This window comes from Dipodomys ordii, unplaced genomic scaffold (genome assembly GCF_000151885.1).
Source record: "Dipodomys ordii isolate 6190 unplaced genomic scaffold, Dord_2.0 Scaffold46, whole genome shotgun sequence".
NCBI classification, from domain to species: domain Eukaryota; kingdom Metazoa; phylum Chordata; class Mammalia; order Rodentia; family Heteromyidae; genus Dipodomys; species Dipodomys ordii.
The window spans coordinates 2,026,566-2,044,562 of record NW_012267262.1 but is presented as its reverse complement, the minus strand read 5'-3'; the positions used below and the strand labels follow the sequence as shown (position 1 = coordinate 2,044,562).

The window sequence follows — 17,997 nt, the reverse complement described above, 5'->3', positions numbered from 1 at the left end:
ACTCTACCACTTGAGCCACAGTGCCACTTCCGGCTTTTTTCTTTTTGCTTATGTGGTGCTGAGGAATCGAACTCAGGGCCTCATGCATGCAAGGCAAGCGCTCTACCATTGAGCCACCTTCCCAGCCCAATAATCATTCTTTTTTGTTCATGCATATCTGAATCAAGAGGAGGGAAATAAATATCTCATGTAAAGAATCATTGCAGGTTCTTATTGCATGATTAGATGGGAATTTTTGTATGGTCTCCATAGAGAGAGGAAGGAGAATATATTTTGTTCCAAAAGGTGATTGAACCAAATATATGTGATGAGAAGACTGAAGGAAACTATGCTGTCTTTCACAAACATTTGCTGCCCTGTACAGGGTGAGGCTATGTCTTTGACTATGAAACTTGCTTTAAGCAACGTTCCTCCAGACAAAGGTTTTAAAAGGCAGTTGATGCTTTTACAGGCTCTCTTTCACCTCTGTCACAGACACCAGCAGTATTCTACATTTTAAAATGTCTATTACCTTGTTCCAGAAGTTTCAGGTATCCCATAATGAATATTATAGAGAGAAAAATTAGTCCTTGTGGTGCCCTGTACTGAATGAAACATCCATGAATTTCCTTATCCTTGAGGATCCAATTCGATATTCCTCCTCCTGACTCATAAATGCCTGGCTCCTAATTCTTATCTAACTCAGGCTCAGTTGTAGAATCAGGTTTAGAATCTGAACTGTTTAAGACCAAAGATTTCCAAAGAGCACTGGGCTCTGGTGTCTGAAATCAGTAATACATTTTGCCAAGAGATAGAGCTCATAGCTTACCTTGATGAAATGTTTGCAGGTTTCGCACCATTATACAACAAATTGGTACAAGTAGCTGATTTTGTGGTTCTTCAAGTTTAAGGAGTTTATCTTTGCTGTGGCAGAGGGATAATTAGGCCATCCCATTGAGGTGGAACTCTAAACGTGACTCTCTCCTTCTACTTGTGAAGAGAAAATTCTCCTTTCCTCTATACCAGACTCCCTTAGACCAAAGATTATTGGCCCTGGCTATCACTCAGTCACAGTGGGGCTTTTCTAAAGACAACAAAGTCCCAGATTACATCAGATAAATTATGCTCCCTGACATACAGCCTCAGTATCCCAGCATGGGTGTCTGTGTGTCTTGTGTATGTGGTTTTCCTAGGGATACCTGGGACCCAAAACTGTGAGACAAGGGTCTCTCTCTCTCTCTCTCTCTCTCTCACACACACACACACACACACACACACACACACAATTCCACTGTCATAGAAAGTTCCAGTGGACCATGTTGCTCTAAAATAACCAAATTCATTTTTAAAAGCAGTAAATGACCTTGCTGATTGAATCCAGACCTCTCTTTTTATAGTTGGTAATGAAATTTAATAGTAATGAACATACGGACATAAATGTAGGCCCAAAAAATGCATAAGAAGGAAGAAATAGTCAGAGCTTAGCAGAAACAATTAAAAGCAAACAAACCTCTTTGCAGGGTTTCTTTCCACATTCAGTTCATGGTGAATTAATGTGACAGAATTGCCATCAAACAAACATAGGAACCCAGACAGACAAAAGATGCATGTTTTCCCTTATATGTGGGAGCTAGATTTAGTGTATAAACCTGTGAGTAAATACTCTGGATGGTATGCAAGTGTATACAAATGGATTGACCGAAATATGGTAGATTCAAGGGAGAACCCCTATTCTGTAATTCCTTAAAAAGGCAAAGATCAACAAAATAAAACACCAAGAAGCAGGTACTCAAAATGGGTAGAGTGGAGTCAAGAGGAAAGTGATAGACAAATGAAGATAAGAGAGGGAGAATACAGTCAGTAATCCAATATACATTCTACAAAATAAAGCAGAGTGAAGGAAGTGTGGGTAGGGGAAGGATGGATGAAAATGATCAAAGGGATGGCATTGATCAAGATCTATTGTATTCATAAATTGCTTTGTTAAATGACAACTACTCTGTACAACTATTAAAAGATAATACAAAAAATTAAATAGAAACATAGGAACTTGAACAAGGAGAATCTCTGTAATGTCTTAGCCAGCGCAACTTGGCAAATACTGTTAGAAGCAGGACTAATGACCAGTAACTTAAATACAAGAAAATGATGGGAGAATTCAAAACAGTGTCCAATCAGGAAACACAAAATAATCAGAAATGTTTAATCTAGCAAAAGGCAAGGAGTCCTGGAGAGCTGTAAACAAATTCTAAGGAAACATCTCATAGAAAAAGAATTTAGATAGCCAAGCACAGGTGGTTCACACCTGCAATCCTAGCTACTCAGGAGGCTGAGATCTAAGGATCTTGATTCAAAACCAGCCTGGGAAGGAAAGTCTATGATTATATCCAATTAACCACCAGAAAACCAGAAGTGGAGCTGTAACTCAAAGTGGTAGAGCACTGATAGCTAGCTAGCCTTAAACAAAAAGCCCTCAGGGACAGTGCTCAGGCCTTGAGTTCAAGCTCCCTGACGGACAAAAAGAAAAGAAAGAATTTAGACAATTTTACCATACTTCATCAAATCATTTCTTTATTCATTATCTAAACAAGTCTTTCTTGAATGCCAGCTATCAGAAGTACCAGGCATTTTGTTGGGTACTGATTTATGATGGGAAACAAAACAAGTAGGGCTGTGGAGTTATCCGTGCTTTACTGTGGAACAACATAATTCAAAGAAATAAAGGGCTGGGAAGGTGGCTCAGTGGTAGAGCGCTTGCCTTGCATGCATGAGGCCCTGGGTTCGATTCCTTAGCACCACATAAGCAGAAGAAGCCAGACGTGGCTGTGTGGCTCAAGTGGTAGAGTGCTAGCCTTGAGCTGAAGAGTTGAGGGACAGCGCCAGGCCCAGAGTTCAGGCCCCATGACTGGCAAAAAAAAAAAAAGAAAAAGAAAGAAAGAAAGAAGGAAGGAAGGAAAGAAAGAAAGAAAGAAAGAAAAGTACATAATTTCCATTTCTTATTTTAAAAAAAACTCAGATGGACTAAGTCATAGAAAGTAGTGACTGATAACGAAACAATGACCTTTCGATGTCAAGGTCGTAGAATGCTTCCTTAAAGAAACAACAGTAGGGCTAAAACCAGAGGACCGTTAGGATCCTGATACAGAAAATGGAGAGACAAGGAGGCCTTCCATGCCAAAGCAAGTACGAATGATGGTATGGATCAGGAAAATCATGGAATGTTCAAGGTACCAAAAGGTAGCCAATAAAATTTGCATGATTTAAGTGGGACCAACGGAGAGGCATTGCATTAAACCAAAATTAGTCTTCCTCAATTATTTCTAACACAGTACTCCAAAACAATGTATTTCCTGCCTCCTGTCCCAGAGTTATTTCCCTCACTGAGGGAGATGAGGCATTATATTATATACTAGTAATCTACTTTTGGACAATTAGGGATCCCACTAAAGAATCTTCTCTATAGTCTACAAACAATCTATAGGTACACATAATCTATAGGCAAACATAGGGACCTAAACTTATATCATTAAGGTATGTATCTTAAGAATTTAAGAACCATAAACAAGAAGGAATGTACAAAGAGATCTCACTCCTGTTTTTCAGGCATCTAAATTCAGCCACTCTCATCAATAGGCAAAATAAGTGAATACCTTGTAGCATCTGCAGCAGTTCAGACTAATTCTTTTGAAGACTTGTATGTCTTCCGAGAATAACAGTAAGCTAAATAAGTTTCAGAAAGATCCATACTGTATTATACCACTGATGGGATTTTTGTAAACCACACAAGGCAACTGCTGACATTCACCAAGTGTTTACCAAACATCCAATCATGTTCTAATATATTACTCGTGTAATATATCAGCTGGCTTAATCCACCAAATAATGCTGTGAGAATGAATGTTTCATTTATTTATATTGAAAAATAAGGCAGAGAAATTAAGGAACGCACACAAGATTAAACAGCTAATAAAAGTCAGATCTGGGATGTGATCTTCAGCAATGTGGCTCCAAAGGCTTTACATATGGCCATTTTCCATATTCCATTTCTATTATATATCTTGTATATAGATACATAAATATGTAAATGTGGTAAGACACATGTATGAGTGTGATGTGTGTCACATGCACTTGCGTGTGCATACACACACACACACACACACACACACACAGGCACACTGAATTCTCATCAACACTGAATTCTCTTTAAGCCTCTAAAGAGCTTAAAGGAAGAAAGGAACTGAGAAGCAAACATAGGGACCTAAACTTATTTCATAATTGTTCTTTAAAGGTTCTAAGCAACATGACAGAATGTTAACATTTGTTTTACTGGGGGATAGTTATAGGACTGTTATTTTGTATCAATCTTTGTGTTTGTCTGCATTTTTGCTTTGCTTTGCAATATAATTCCCTATGGAGCTAAAAATACTGTAACTCTAAAAACTTGTGGTGGGATGAAGTGAAGTGATATATGAAAGGGATGAACAGTAAAAGCACCCAGACTAGAGCCTGGGTTCCCAGGCATGCAACCCCAGACTGCTGTGCTACCCCATGCTGCCAAGAAGTTTGTGTACCTTACTTTTAACAGGCTGTCAGCATGAGGATGGAGCCAACCAAGCTTGTCCCTAGATCTCAGCTTCACTTCATGTATTGGCTGCATCCATTATAAATTGTATTTAAATAATATATTTGCATATCACATTTTTCCATTGATTTACATTCTCATTTTAGGGATGTGTTCCCACAGAAAGAATTTAGTCCCAATAATGTTTTTTTTAATCCCAATTAAGTATCACGGAATTCATCAAAGAGCACCACAGTCACTGCAAACATAATTCTGACACAAAGCACTCAAGAAAACCCTGGTCAAGCCAGGTGCCAGTGGTTCACAGCTAGGAGATTGAGAGCTGAGAATCAAGGTTCAAAGCCAACACAAGCAGAAAAGTCTGTGGGATTCTTATCTCCAAGTAGCTAGGCAAAAGATGGAAGTGGCTCAAGTGGTATAGAGGCCAGCCTTGAACCAAAACAGAAAATCCTGGTCAGCAGGCTCAATAGTTCACACCTGAATTCGTAGCTACTCCAGTGGAAATCAGGAGGATTGAAGTTCAATGCCAGTCTACTGGCAAAAGTTAGCAAGATTCAACCAATAAAAAACTAGGTGTCATGACACATGGCACATGCCACAGGAGGGGAAGAGAAGATAGGGAAGAAGAAGGGAGGGGAGGGAAAAAGAAAAGGAAAAAAATAACAAAGAAAGAAAAGGATAAAGGAAAACTTCTGGCCACAGAAACTGCACTTTAATTTTATACTTATTTAAAAGTAGCTCCATAGGTAATTCCTGCATGTGCTCTTCAAGCAGCCAAACTGGTCACTCTCAGTATTCAGTAGGCAATTCAAAGTGGAAAACCATGAAAATTCTACTAAATAGGATTTGACCACTGCTAAGAATATCATCTGTCCTGGCTGGAATAAAATACCTGTCCAGGCATTTTGGCAGAAGTCTCTCAGTATCTCCTAAGAGAAGCGTTATCTCAATCATGTCACACTTATTCATTTCCATTCTTATGAAGCAGGAAAAACAGTCCCAATATAAGAGACAGACTGCAGGCTCTGGCTACTGGTATAACTCCTATGTCCATTACAACAAAGGTATGGTCATGGGTAAGCTACTCAAGTTCTCAGGGTATCCCTTTCCTTGTCTACATAATGAAGATGAAAATAGTTCACATACAGGAGGTAGTTTATGTGCCTTTTTTATTTGCTTAATATGTTTTTATTGTAAAAATACTGTTCAGACAGGGGTTACAGTTACATGAGTAAGATAATGAGTACATTTCCTTTCGAGCATTGTTACCTCCTCCTTTGTTTTTCCCCTACCATCCCTTCCCTCCCGACCACCCCACTCTTCCCGCCTCCTCTCCCCCACAGAAGTTGTACAGTTCATTTCAACATAGTGTCTTGAACATCTCATTGTTACAATGGGTCAACCTCTATCCTTATTTAAGCATTTTGTTATTTCTCTTCCCATCTCCAAATTAGATAAATGTATATACAAGATGCAGGATACCAGCAACAAATACAGTGAAAACAGGTGTTGTACTGTGGGGAAAGAACATACCAAAGAAACAAAAAAATCACATGGTACATTATAAATACGTTAGAAACAATAGCAGGAAAGGAAAAAACCACTTATATCCCTATCTTGGGGTTCATTTCACTTAACGTTATCTTCTATGGTCATATGTACATAGCTTTTGACCTTTTCTGCTTGTCCTAGACATATACTAGCTATTGCAAATAGACTGTAAGCATGAATATGGATTAAATGTAACCATTGGGATCACTTTTTATTCAAAAAAATGCAGCCAGGTACTGGTGGCTCTGGCCTAAAATTCTAACTCAAGTGGCTGAGATCCACAGGATCTCAGTTCAAAGGAAACCTGGGCAGAAAAATGTGAAAGATTCTAGCTCCAAAATATGCAGCAAAAAATCCCAACTGGAGGCATAGTTCAGGTGGTAGAGCACTAGCATGAAGGCGTGAGTTTGAATATCTTCAAAAGAATCCAGTTCAGATAGTTATCCATTCTAATTAGAACTTAAGAACAGCAGGTAACTGCAAATATGTGTGTGCGTGTGTGTGTGTGTATTCTTTGAGACAAAACTATTTTCCTGAATTAAAATATATGAATTTTTTAATTATCTAAATGGAGCATACTTTATACATACTTTATTGTTATGTTTTTCTTAATTCTTCATTATAATATTGTGCTTTAAAGAAAGCCTACCTAGCCAGGTGCTGGTGGCTCACACCTGTAATCCTAGCTACTCAGGAGGCTGAGATCTGAGGATCGAGATTCAAAGCCAGCCCAGGCAGGAAAGCCTGTGAGACTCTTATTTCCAATTAATCACCAGAAAACTAGTAGTGGCGCTGTGGCTCAAGTGGTAGAGTGCTAGCCTTGAGCTGAAGAGCTCAGGAACAGTGCCCAGGCCCAGAGTTCAAGACCCTTGACAGACCAAAAAAAAGAAAAAAAAAGCTTAGAACATAATAAACACCACCTATCTATGCAATGGAAGATGCACATTTTTTAACAAATACTCTTAAAGATAATATCAGCTAACACACAAACAACAAATTATGTTATCTAAGTCCATCCTTAAAAAGTGTCTTGCATGAGACATTACCAATATTACTCAATGCCAAAAGAGGAAACAAGTTCTGCTGAAGTTGAGTTATTTTCCCAAGATCAGTTTATTCATGCAGAATTGACTCATGAAACCAACAGTTTGTTTTTTTAATGGTAACATTAAAATAATTTTATTGTTGTTATTAAGGTATTGTATAGAGGGGTTACCATTTCATAAGTCAGGTAATGAGTACATTTGGGGGTTTTTTTGGACAATGACACTCCTATTTTTGCTTTACCCATTTCCCCATCCCATCCCTGCCTATAAGTGACATAGGTCATTTTCCACATAGTATATACTGAGTACTATTTGTTCACCTTCTGCCCTCCTTTCTTGCATCCTCTTTTTAACCTTCCTAAAAACACCAAAACAAACCCAAATACCACTACCAGCAACAACAGCACAGCAATAACCACAAAAACCCTCATGTTTCCATTTCTTGAATGAAATTAATTCCAACAGTTTCTCAAAGTCATCAATTCTTATCACTTTGTTTTTTCTCTCTCTGTATCTCTGCTTTGCTTATTGTGCTATTTAATAGAAGGTGAAGCATGACTGAGAGATCAGGATTCAGTGTAGATGTTGGAACGATGCAGATCTGGGGAATAAATACGGAGTTTATTTGCTCTGCTATACATTTAGTCACATAGCCATTTAACAATTTTCTCAAATAAGCCAGTGCAGGTGTTAATTTGCCCCAGAGAGGGACTTGAAACCCCATTCACAGCTTGCTTGAGGTTTTATTTGGCAAGAGCAAAAATACCTATATTTGGGAGACACTGGTATGTGAATTGAATCACTCCACTAATTGATTAAATGCAAAGTTATACTAAATCACCCCACTCAAAGTGAGGTTGACTTGTAAATGCTCCCAGAGGCAATTAGTGACTAGGCGCATCCAATCAACAGAAAAAACAATTCAGACTTGGGCAATAGTGGGTGGCAAGAAATCTGGAAGATCGACATTAAACAAACCCTTTGGGTAACTCCATCTCACTCAGATTCTCTAAGCATTAAGGACTATAGCTTATTCCTTCAACACTGTTTTGTGAACATGATTATACATGAACAGTGCTTCTGTGAAACACAAGCTACATATTTACTTCCTATCTCTGCAAGTCTGGCTAAGGTGTCACCTCTCCCAAAAGTCTCCTTCACGTCGAAGTAATTTCTCTCTTCCATTTTCTCAGGACTTTATCCACACCTGATTGCATGCTGGTTCTCTTCTCTGCACTGAAGTATCAAAAGTTGTTATGTAGTGTCTGCCCTCCTAGGCCATTAGCCTGGCTGAGACCATGATCACTGCTGGAAACACTTTGCGTCTTCCACAAATCTAGCTCAAAGCCAAGAATGCATAGAGGTACAGATGACTGAAATCTTCCCCTCAAAGCAGCCTACTAATATTAGTCATTGTTCTCCTTTGTCATACATAACAAGATTCTTGAAAGATAGTATCTATCCTTTCTTTAGAAACTCTTCTAAAACAGAACTGCTTTTTTTTTGGGGGGGGGAGAAGCAATTTTCCTAGCAGGAATAAAAAGCAACATGTGTGAATTCATGCATATTCCAATTCACTTTTATCAATGAAACACCAAGGGAAACCTTCTGCTCAGATCTTCCTTGAGTTCCACTCCACTCAGGGCCTGAGCATTGTCTCTTAAGCCTTTTTGCTTTCACTCAAAGCTAGCACTCTACCACTTAAACCATAGCTCCACTTCTGGTTTTATGGTGATTAATTGGAGATAAGCGACTCATGGACTTTCCTACTTAGGCTGGCTTCAAACTATGACCCTCGGATCTCAACCTCCTGAGTAGCTAAAATTACAGGCATGAGACACTGACCCCAGTGTTTTATTGTTTGGGGGCTTTGCTGTTTTTCAGCTTAGAACACAACTATGCCATTCTTACCCATTCTCCCATCCTCCCCCATCCATCATCACATACCCCCCTCCCTCCCCTACCCCATACTAATTTCTTTTCAAGCAAAAGAAGGTCTTTGTAGTACCCAAAGATAAGGTGACACAGATAACTAAAAAGCTGGCTAGTCCTGAAGTAAGTCCTATGGGGCTTTGAAGGTGGTACTGTCAGAGTGCTTTGGTTTACAGGAGCTTTCTCCTTAAATTTATCAGTATCAATCAGCTAGCACTGAAATGAAGGCTTGCATTCCCCAAACTTGGAGCAACTCATAGCAGGACAGGAGACGATGACACATGAAAAGAAATAGAAAGAAATGAAAGAAATAATCATTAACTTATTGTTCATTCTCTACACTTTAAAAGTGCTTTCTCATCCCTTACAATTTAATTGCTCAATTTTGCATGTGCATTCCTCTTCCTCCCAGATAAGAACAGCGAGTCTAAAGGCATTGAGGAGACAGAACTGGTATTGCAATACTGTCTCAAAGTACTTATACTTACTGATAAGAAGACATCATAGTGCCTGGGTGCTTATGACCCATGTCTGTGACCCTCTGCTACTGCAGAGGCTGAGATCTCAGGATCCAGGAGCAAAGCCGGCCCAGACAGGAAAGTTCATGAGATTCTTATCTCCAATTAATCACCAAAAAGTAGTAAAGTACCAATCTTGAGCCAAAAAGCTAAAACTAAAGCTAAGTGTTCCAGCCCCACTACTGGCAAGCAAAGAAAAACTATGTATAGTGTATTATTAAAAATAATAATAATATAAAAATGATTCCTACTTTTATGGATAAAGTGAAGGTAAAATAGATTAATACATAAAGTACTGTGCCTTAACCTTCTGCTCCTCCATGACCTGCTTTTCTCATCATCCTAATCTACCTGGGCATGTTAAATTTGGCCATTAGTAAACTACAAAGCAAATGATAACATGTGATTTTTTAAAAAGCCAAAGCAATATCCTATTACTTCAAAATATGTTGATTTATATTTAATGGGTACTCACCAAATACCAAATACAGTTTGAGCACCATATTTGTATTAACTCATCCCATCTCCACTACAACTATATATAAGAACTATTGTATATCACATGTATATTTTATATTATATTATATATAAGTACTGTTATGTATTATATTATATATTCATCTAATCTTCACCACAACCATATATAGTAAGTACTAATATATATATATTATATATATATCTTGTACTAATATATATATATATATCTTGTTAGTTGCTCTCACATATTAATTTTGAAAGCCAAGGTCTTACAGTCTGTTCATAATAACTGAGATGTGATGAAAAATTGAAATCCCTGAGCCTCTCTAGACCTGAACTATCCAGGAAGGTAAACTCCAGTCACATATAACAAATAAAGACATCAAAAAGCTACTAGTATAGCTGAAAAAATAAAGTTCTAATTTTATATAACTTTCACTAATTTAAAATTGGATTTAACATGATGGTTTGCCCTTTTCTTGCACTAGACAGCAATCAATGAGAGGTAGTAGTAATTGAGACATAATATCCAAAAGAGGTGAGTCCTAGAATTGCTATAGCTGATGGCTCTAGAGAGGAGGAGATGCAGGAAGAGTCCAGAAATCTCTATGCTGAATGTCTAGAGAGGCTGGGGCACTTGAATTTCACAGAACAAAGTGCATCAAAGGAGATTATAAGACAAATGAAGAAGTTAGAATCTCCCCTAAGATCTTTACTCAACAGAACCTGTGATCAGTGCAAGTATGTGAGAAAAACACCCAAGCATAGACTAGGAACACCCAAAAGGAAACAGTGTTCAGTAAACCCTCAGGACCAAATGATATCCTTTTTGGTAGTCACATGGAAACCTCATGATTCGTGGGACATTGAGTCCAGTATACCAAAAGGTCTTGCCTCAGTGAGGGAAAAATTTAGCTCTACTTTGTTATTAGAACTAGTTCTTTTCTGAGCCCATCCACATACCTTAAAAATAGCATCTAAAAGGACAGGATTGTTTGCTAGTGACTTCACTTGTGCTAGAACAAACTTCAAGAACAATGAATTTTTTTTAACTGAAAGAGTGAGGGAAGGGATGACATTGCCCAAAAAGAAATGTACTCTTAACCTGACATGTAACTGTAACATCTTTGTATTTCACCTTTATAATAACAATATTTTTTAAATAATGAATAGAAATACCAAAAGTAAAACCTAATATCAAACTAGGAAAAATTCACAATCACTAGCATTTCATCAAAAACAGTCAATCAAATCCCAGTACCACAACAACAACAAAAAAAAACTTGAATCCTGATATGGTAGTTCACATCTGTAAACCCTTGGGAGATTCAAGGCCAACCTAGGTCACAAAGTGAGATCCTATCTAAATTAATCATATTCTTGAGAATTTTATAGAAACAGAAACAATGCCCATTTGAACTAAAGAGAAGAGGAAAAGGACAAAATTAAAGAAGACTGGCAACCTCTGAAATTTTTCTGGCAGAAAACAGACTGATAAAACTACTCAAGAAACACACCCTATCCTTCATGCCGAAGAGATATCTCTCAGGAATGCCCCACCATCACAGAAAGCAAAGGGTTAATCCTAAACTCTGAACCTCAATAGTGTTTGCAGTACTTCAAAATTATCTGGGATTGGTAACCCTTTCTTCTTCCCATTTCTTCCCTCTTCAAACAGAAATGTCTACCAGTGGTAGTCTATACCTGTTTCTGCATATTGTATTTTGGAAGCAGAGTACTTATTTTTTGTTTGTTTTCTCACGGATCTACAAAGGAAAGGTACTTTTACCCTCATATGGGTCTTGAACATGCCTGGTTTAAAGTCTTTAGATGATGTAATTTGGAACTTATCAGCTGATAAAAAGAGATTTTGGATTTGAGTTAATAATATAATAATGAATATTTTTTAAGTTATTGGTATTAGAGTGAATATATATTGCAAGTGGGACAGGCATGAATCTTTGGGGGATTGGAGTATTTGTGATTAAGCAAAATTGTGATAAGCAAAATAATGGTTCCCCCAAAGATGTCCCTGGGTTTATTACTAGAACCTATAGATCTGTCACCTTCAGGGCAAGAGGAATTGTGCATACAATCAAATTTTAGATGTTAAGATAGGAGGATTTTTATCTTGGATAAAAGATAATCTTGGGCACAATTATCTTGCGCACAATATAATCATAAGAGATAAGAATACAGGGAAAGGCTGCCTCAAATTCCCAAAATGAAATTATTCTTCCCAAAAACTGAAGCCAAAAGTCCCTCCAAGTTGTTGCAGTCTGGCAGCCATACCAGAAGCAGTTGCCAAAATATAAACTACAAAGAGTAGTGGGGAATGAATGATTGATGAGCAGAGCAGGAACAGGACTTCATATGTAAATCTCATTATACAATGTTGACCCACTCATGTTAAAATAGCCCTTCTGTTTTCTTCACAAAAGGCCTTCCTGTTGATACAGAAATATCCAAGCCACCTTACTATCATATCTGATAAGTTCCCATCCAACTTTAATCTCTACAAAAGTCCCCAACTACTTTGAGATTAAAATATACAACCATTAATATGGCTTCCTGCATACCATAATGGACACTGGCCATAAAGCACTAGTCCAGACAAACCCAGGCATATGAGCAGAATATCAACTCTGACTACTGTGTCCGCTGTAACCTAGTGCCTGCCTACGTATTCAGGCACTCATCAACCCTCACGTATGTTAGACCTCATTGTGTTGGTTTCTGCTTATAACCTCTGTATTCTGTTGCCTCTACCTAAAATGCTCTGACTCCGACTCCTTCCAACACGAAGCTTCTATTCATTCTTCAAGGCTGCTGACTTACCATTTTCTCAAGGTGGCCTTTCTCTGCCTACCACCATCTCCTACTCCAATTGAATCAGACCTGCCTGTATTGTTCTTGTTTGACAGCCTATACATCCCCTTCAATGCGAGTATCGACATTTTAATTTAATAATGACTTGTGTAATTTGCTGTGCCCTTCATTAGATTTTAGAGCAGGGACTGAATCTGTCTTATATACTCTTACTCATAACCCTACTATTCACACACTGTGCAGTACATAGAAGGAATTTCAAAGCAATAGCTAGTACTCAGTGAGCACTTGCTACAAATAGATACTGCTGTATATCCTCATGAGGTAGCTGTTATAATGACCTATTATTTTATTTATTTATTGAAGTCTAAATATTTGTTTTTTTATTTTAGGAATGAGTAAAAAATATGGCTAAAAATCTTTTTTTTGTCAGTTGTGAGCCTTGAACTCAGAGCCTGGGTGCTGCCCTTGATCTCTTTTGCTCAAGATTTGTGTTCTACCACTTTGAGCCACAGTGCCACTTGCAGTTTTCTGGGGGTTAAATTGGAAGTAAGAGTCCTACAGACTTTCCTGCCCAGGCTGGCTTTAAACAGCAATCCTCAGATCTCAACCTCCCTGAGTAGCTAGGATTATAGGCATGAGCCTACTGGCACCCGATCTGAAAATTTTTTAAATATGTCCAAAGGAATATAATTTACCCCATCTTTTCTCTCCACTTGTGTCTTCCTTCTTTCTGTACAGATAGTCATTGTTATGTATTTCTTTTTTATTAATTTTTATTTGTATACATTAGCAGTATGGGGACTTTTACTGTGACATATCAATATATGTCTATAACATATCCCAGTGTCAATCTCACACAATCAATCTCTCCCTTAGCTCCTCCTTTCCCAACACAACTTCAGCCAGCCTTATCATTCTGTTTTCATACATGCAAACAAAACAGGGGTCTACTACTTTATATGAGAAGACAAGCTAAATTTCTGCCCAAAGTCTAAAGCCAGTAGCACGACTAGCATTTGGACCCATGCTTTAACAACCATCCTGTGCTGCCTTTATAAAGTGCCTCTTTGATGCTTAACTGAATTGTAGTCAAGTTTCCAAAGAGAATGCAGCCATAGACATCTCTGTACACATGGTCTCTTCATTAGGTAAGAGACAGAGAAGGTAGAGGTAAAAATAGAGATGACAGTAAGGGAAATATGACTAGCCAATGGTTTTCAAGAGTTTTGTTAATACATTCCACTATGGGTGCCCCACCAAAATCCTCAGGAGAACATTTCACTGCCAAACCAAATATTTTACTACCACGCCCCCTAGTGCCTCCTCTTACCTACAGAACACTCCTTGCATATGTAAATGCTCTTCAGGCAATAAGAAAAAATAGCAACCCTGATCCCCATATACAGACCAGATAAACATTCCCCAGGCAAACCCTCCTCTTAGCCTCATGCAAAGAGGAAGTGTCTTTACCTTGGAATAAAAATGCTTTGCTGGCATTGTGCAATCCAGACACCTGAGTGACTCCGAAGGTGGTGTTCACAAGGTCAAGCTCACTAATGATGTCCATCTGAAGGTCAGGGTCCATCCCAAAGCCCACCACTGGAAAGAAACAAAGAGCATGTTGCCTTAAATAGTAGATTTCAAGCTGCAATACGAAACATAGATTACTCAGGCAGGGAGTACAAGGGGTACAGGAAAGCCAGTGATGAGTATTTGGGAGACTTTTCTCCCACAAGAGAAAAGGAAAGCAACTCTGTTTTATCACCCTACTGAGAATGAACTTTCTTTGCACTTTCTCCAGTCCCTTTCCCCATTACAGATGAATAATTCCTCATCCAAACTCCCTTGTCTGAGACAGGCAAATTCCAAGGGTGCCTCTTATCCAGAGAGTGTTTTTCGGAACGATTCACTCATGATTCCCAATTGTGTGTGTGTGTGTGTGTGTGTGTGTGTGTGTGTGTGTGTGTGTGTGTATTAATAAAACTACAGATCATCCAAGGGACTGTGTTTAAGCCCTTCATAAAGGCTCTATCTCCCTCGACTCAGCATCTCAATAGTGCAATTCTGATTGCGCAGTTGGAGCTGTTTTAATCAGCAACAGCTGTCAACTTTCACGTGATGGTAATGCAGTCTCTGAGGCAGGATTCAGAGAGTTTGCACCCAATTTGTCCCACAGAGACTAAGTGAATATTCATCAGGACATCATGAGGTACCATCACCTCACCTGTCCTCCTAGCCTCTCCCCCCCCACCCCCAAGCTCTACAGATGAGGGGAGGAAAATCTACCCCATCCTTCCTCTTTTCCTGGTAGGAAACCAAAGCTGCTGCCACAATTGAGGGTCCTGTCCGCACAAGGTTGGTCAGGTAGATTGGTCAGCTGAAACCTGTCATTGCCAAGGCCGAAAATAGGTTAAAATGAAGGCACCATGCCTGTAGCTGCCTTCTTTGTTTTTGTCAAGCTTCTTCTTATTTCTTGAACTGAAGTGTAAGTATACGGCCAATTATGCAATCTATTTACCTAGAGCTATCTTGTGACCCAATGTAAGGAGCTTGGATATTATTCTATTTCTAATCTTTGCAAGATTTTAAGTATTATGCTTAAGAGGAAGGGACAAGGGAGATACTGTTTTCCTGATTAAATATAATCTAACTTTGCCTTCCACCTGACTGCTATTGCTATCCTGCATACAGAGTGAAAAGGAGGACTGAGCTGGGCAGTCTTCTGTCATCCCAAGTATAGACATAGGAACCTGTTGTTTAGACTTGTGATGCTTTTCTCCAAGTGAGCTCAGATGCCAGCAGCTCTGTGATCACCTTGAAAAGACAGGAAAGGAACTAATATTTCAATTTGATCTATAGTGTTCTGTACCTATATGGCAGAAATTAAATCAAGGATGATCTCCAAAGACCTTCATTCTAGGAATTTTGAAAGTGGCTGGACACAAAAAGGAAGCATGCATTCCTATAGCCCCAGTGCACTGCACAGATCCTGACATAGTATAGGCTTTTAATGTAGGACTTGATTAATTACATGATTAGTGGGTGAATGATTGTCAATTTGGGAACAATAACCTCAGAGCAATATGCATATTTGGGGATGCCATGAAAAGACCAGATGGCATAAAGGCCAAGGAAATTTTCATAGGACTATGGTCGGCTGAATTATTGGCCTCAAATCTTTGCCCCTCCCATATCCAGTTCCCGTGCTTTGCAGTTCCTTTCACTAGAATTAGAAGATTCCTTTCCATCCCTTGACTTCGAGCTTAGCCATGTACCTGTCTGGACCACTGGGATGTTAGCGACATTATACACGCTGAGGCTTGACTGTTCTTGAGAGGTAGGACTGATTGTCTTGTTCTTCTGCACCTTGCAGGACATGGTCCTGCAAGCCTACTAATCCAAAAGGCCACTGGAGTAGAACCCTATTTAACTGAGAACAGAGCTCAGCCAAACCTGACCAGGTAAGTCAACACCAGACCAACTTACAGCCATGTATACCACAATAAATAATTTTTGTTTCCAGGCAGAATTTTCTGTCTGGCTATGCCACACTGTTGCAGTAACAGTCCATGCAAAGTCTCACCATGATTCTCATTCCAAAAATATCCAGATTTTCCCAGCAATGAAACAAGCCTCAAAGGCAACCAAGCAGACTCTAAAGAACTGAGAGAACAAGAAACAGTGTATTGAATCCCTACCCCAAACAAGAATACCCTTGATCCAGAAAGTACTGTGAAACACTAAACTTAAAAAAACAACCACAAAAAAACTCATTTTCTACAAAGCACGTGCCATCAGTAAAACCACTTCTCAAAGCCTGTTTCCTCATCCATAAAAAGAAGATAATAATACCTCCTCCCAGACTCTGGAGATCTCAATGGTAGCTACATGAACACTCCAACAGAGCAGTCTGGCACATCGTTGATGCTCAGCTGGAGTTTGCTTTACTTGTTCTCTAGATCATGCCAGCTCCCTAGTCTTCAGCTCTTCTGGAAAATGCAAGAGACATAGCTGTCCCTCCCAGCTGAGAACTGTTCTGCTCCTTTACTAAAACAACCCACAAAACAGAACAGGTTAAAAGAAATCAATTAGGTTTCTGGATACAGTTTTCTTCTCCCCCATTAATCTGTCTTCTTCAGGATGAATATGCTCAGTGTCAATAATAGGATCTATACTGCTTAGGGAATCAGAAAACCTATTAGCAAGGCAGCATTTATGAGACCTCTTCTGAACCTTAGGTTGTATTAGGCAAGTGCTGGTTCCATTCAGTTTTATTTTGTTTGATTTTTCTTTTGGTTTTTTGTGCTTTTTTTTCTGTCAGTCATGAGGCTTGAACTCAGGGACTAAGTGCTGTCCCTGAGCTGCTTCGCTCAAGGCTAGCTCTCTACCACAATGCCACTTCCAGTTTCCTGGTGGTTAATTGGAGATAAGAGTCTCACAGACTTTCCTGCCTGGGCTGACTTCGAACCACAATCCTCAGATCTTAGCCTCCTGAGTAGCTAGGATTGCAGGCATGAGCTACCTGCACCTATACACTTTTATTTTAATATTTCTGTCTCTTGCCCAAGCATAGAGCTCCTGCCCTTTCCTAAGAAACTATATTAATGTTTCTACTTTTGACATAACAGCTCTGCAAATGGCTGAAACCGGGAATTAGATTTAACAGGATGAAAAGCTCCTGGGGAGAAGATATTTTAAAAACCTGGAAAGCAACGTGTCAATGTCACAGAGGCACTTGAAGCCTAGCTTTGGCATTCAGAACTTCCACCTTAACTTCCAAAAGCATGATACCTCCTGTTGCTGCTGCTGTACTACTAGCCAATCATCAGCCCTATTTGGAGAGGCTAGAGCCCAAAGCCCATTTAGTCCACCTTTGTTGCCCAGAATCTAGACTTCCAGAAAAAAAAAATCTTCCTAACCAATGGCCCACTTCAAATCTAGTCTGGCTCATTGCCTATGGTGGCTGCTGTTTTCCTGGTCCATGAAGAGTACAATGATGCTGAACATTCTCTAGGACCTCCTTTAACAACAGAATTTCATGATCACTTGATCCATTCCTAATATTCTTAAAAGCAATCCT

General features: G+C 39.0%; 1 protein-coding gene across 2 annotated transcripts in view; it reads right to left on the bottom strand.

Moving 5' to 3' along the window:
- The window catches only part of Nell1 (neural EGFL like 1), an 822,774-nt gene extending 808,261 nt beyond the window's left edge, over positions 1-14,513 (bottom strand). For both annotated transcript variants that reach the window (XM_013019667.1, XM_013019668.1), the window contains exon 1: positions 14,388-14,513. In XM_013019667.1, coding sequence (XP_012875121.1) covers positions 14,388-14,502 — 115 coding nt within the window. In that variant the 5' untranslated portion in view covers positions 14,503-14,513. The remainder of the gene's footprint in view (positions 1-14,387) is intronic.
- Positions 14,514-17,997: the final 3,484 nt, after the last annotated feature.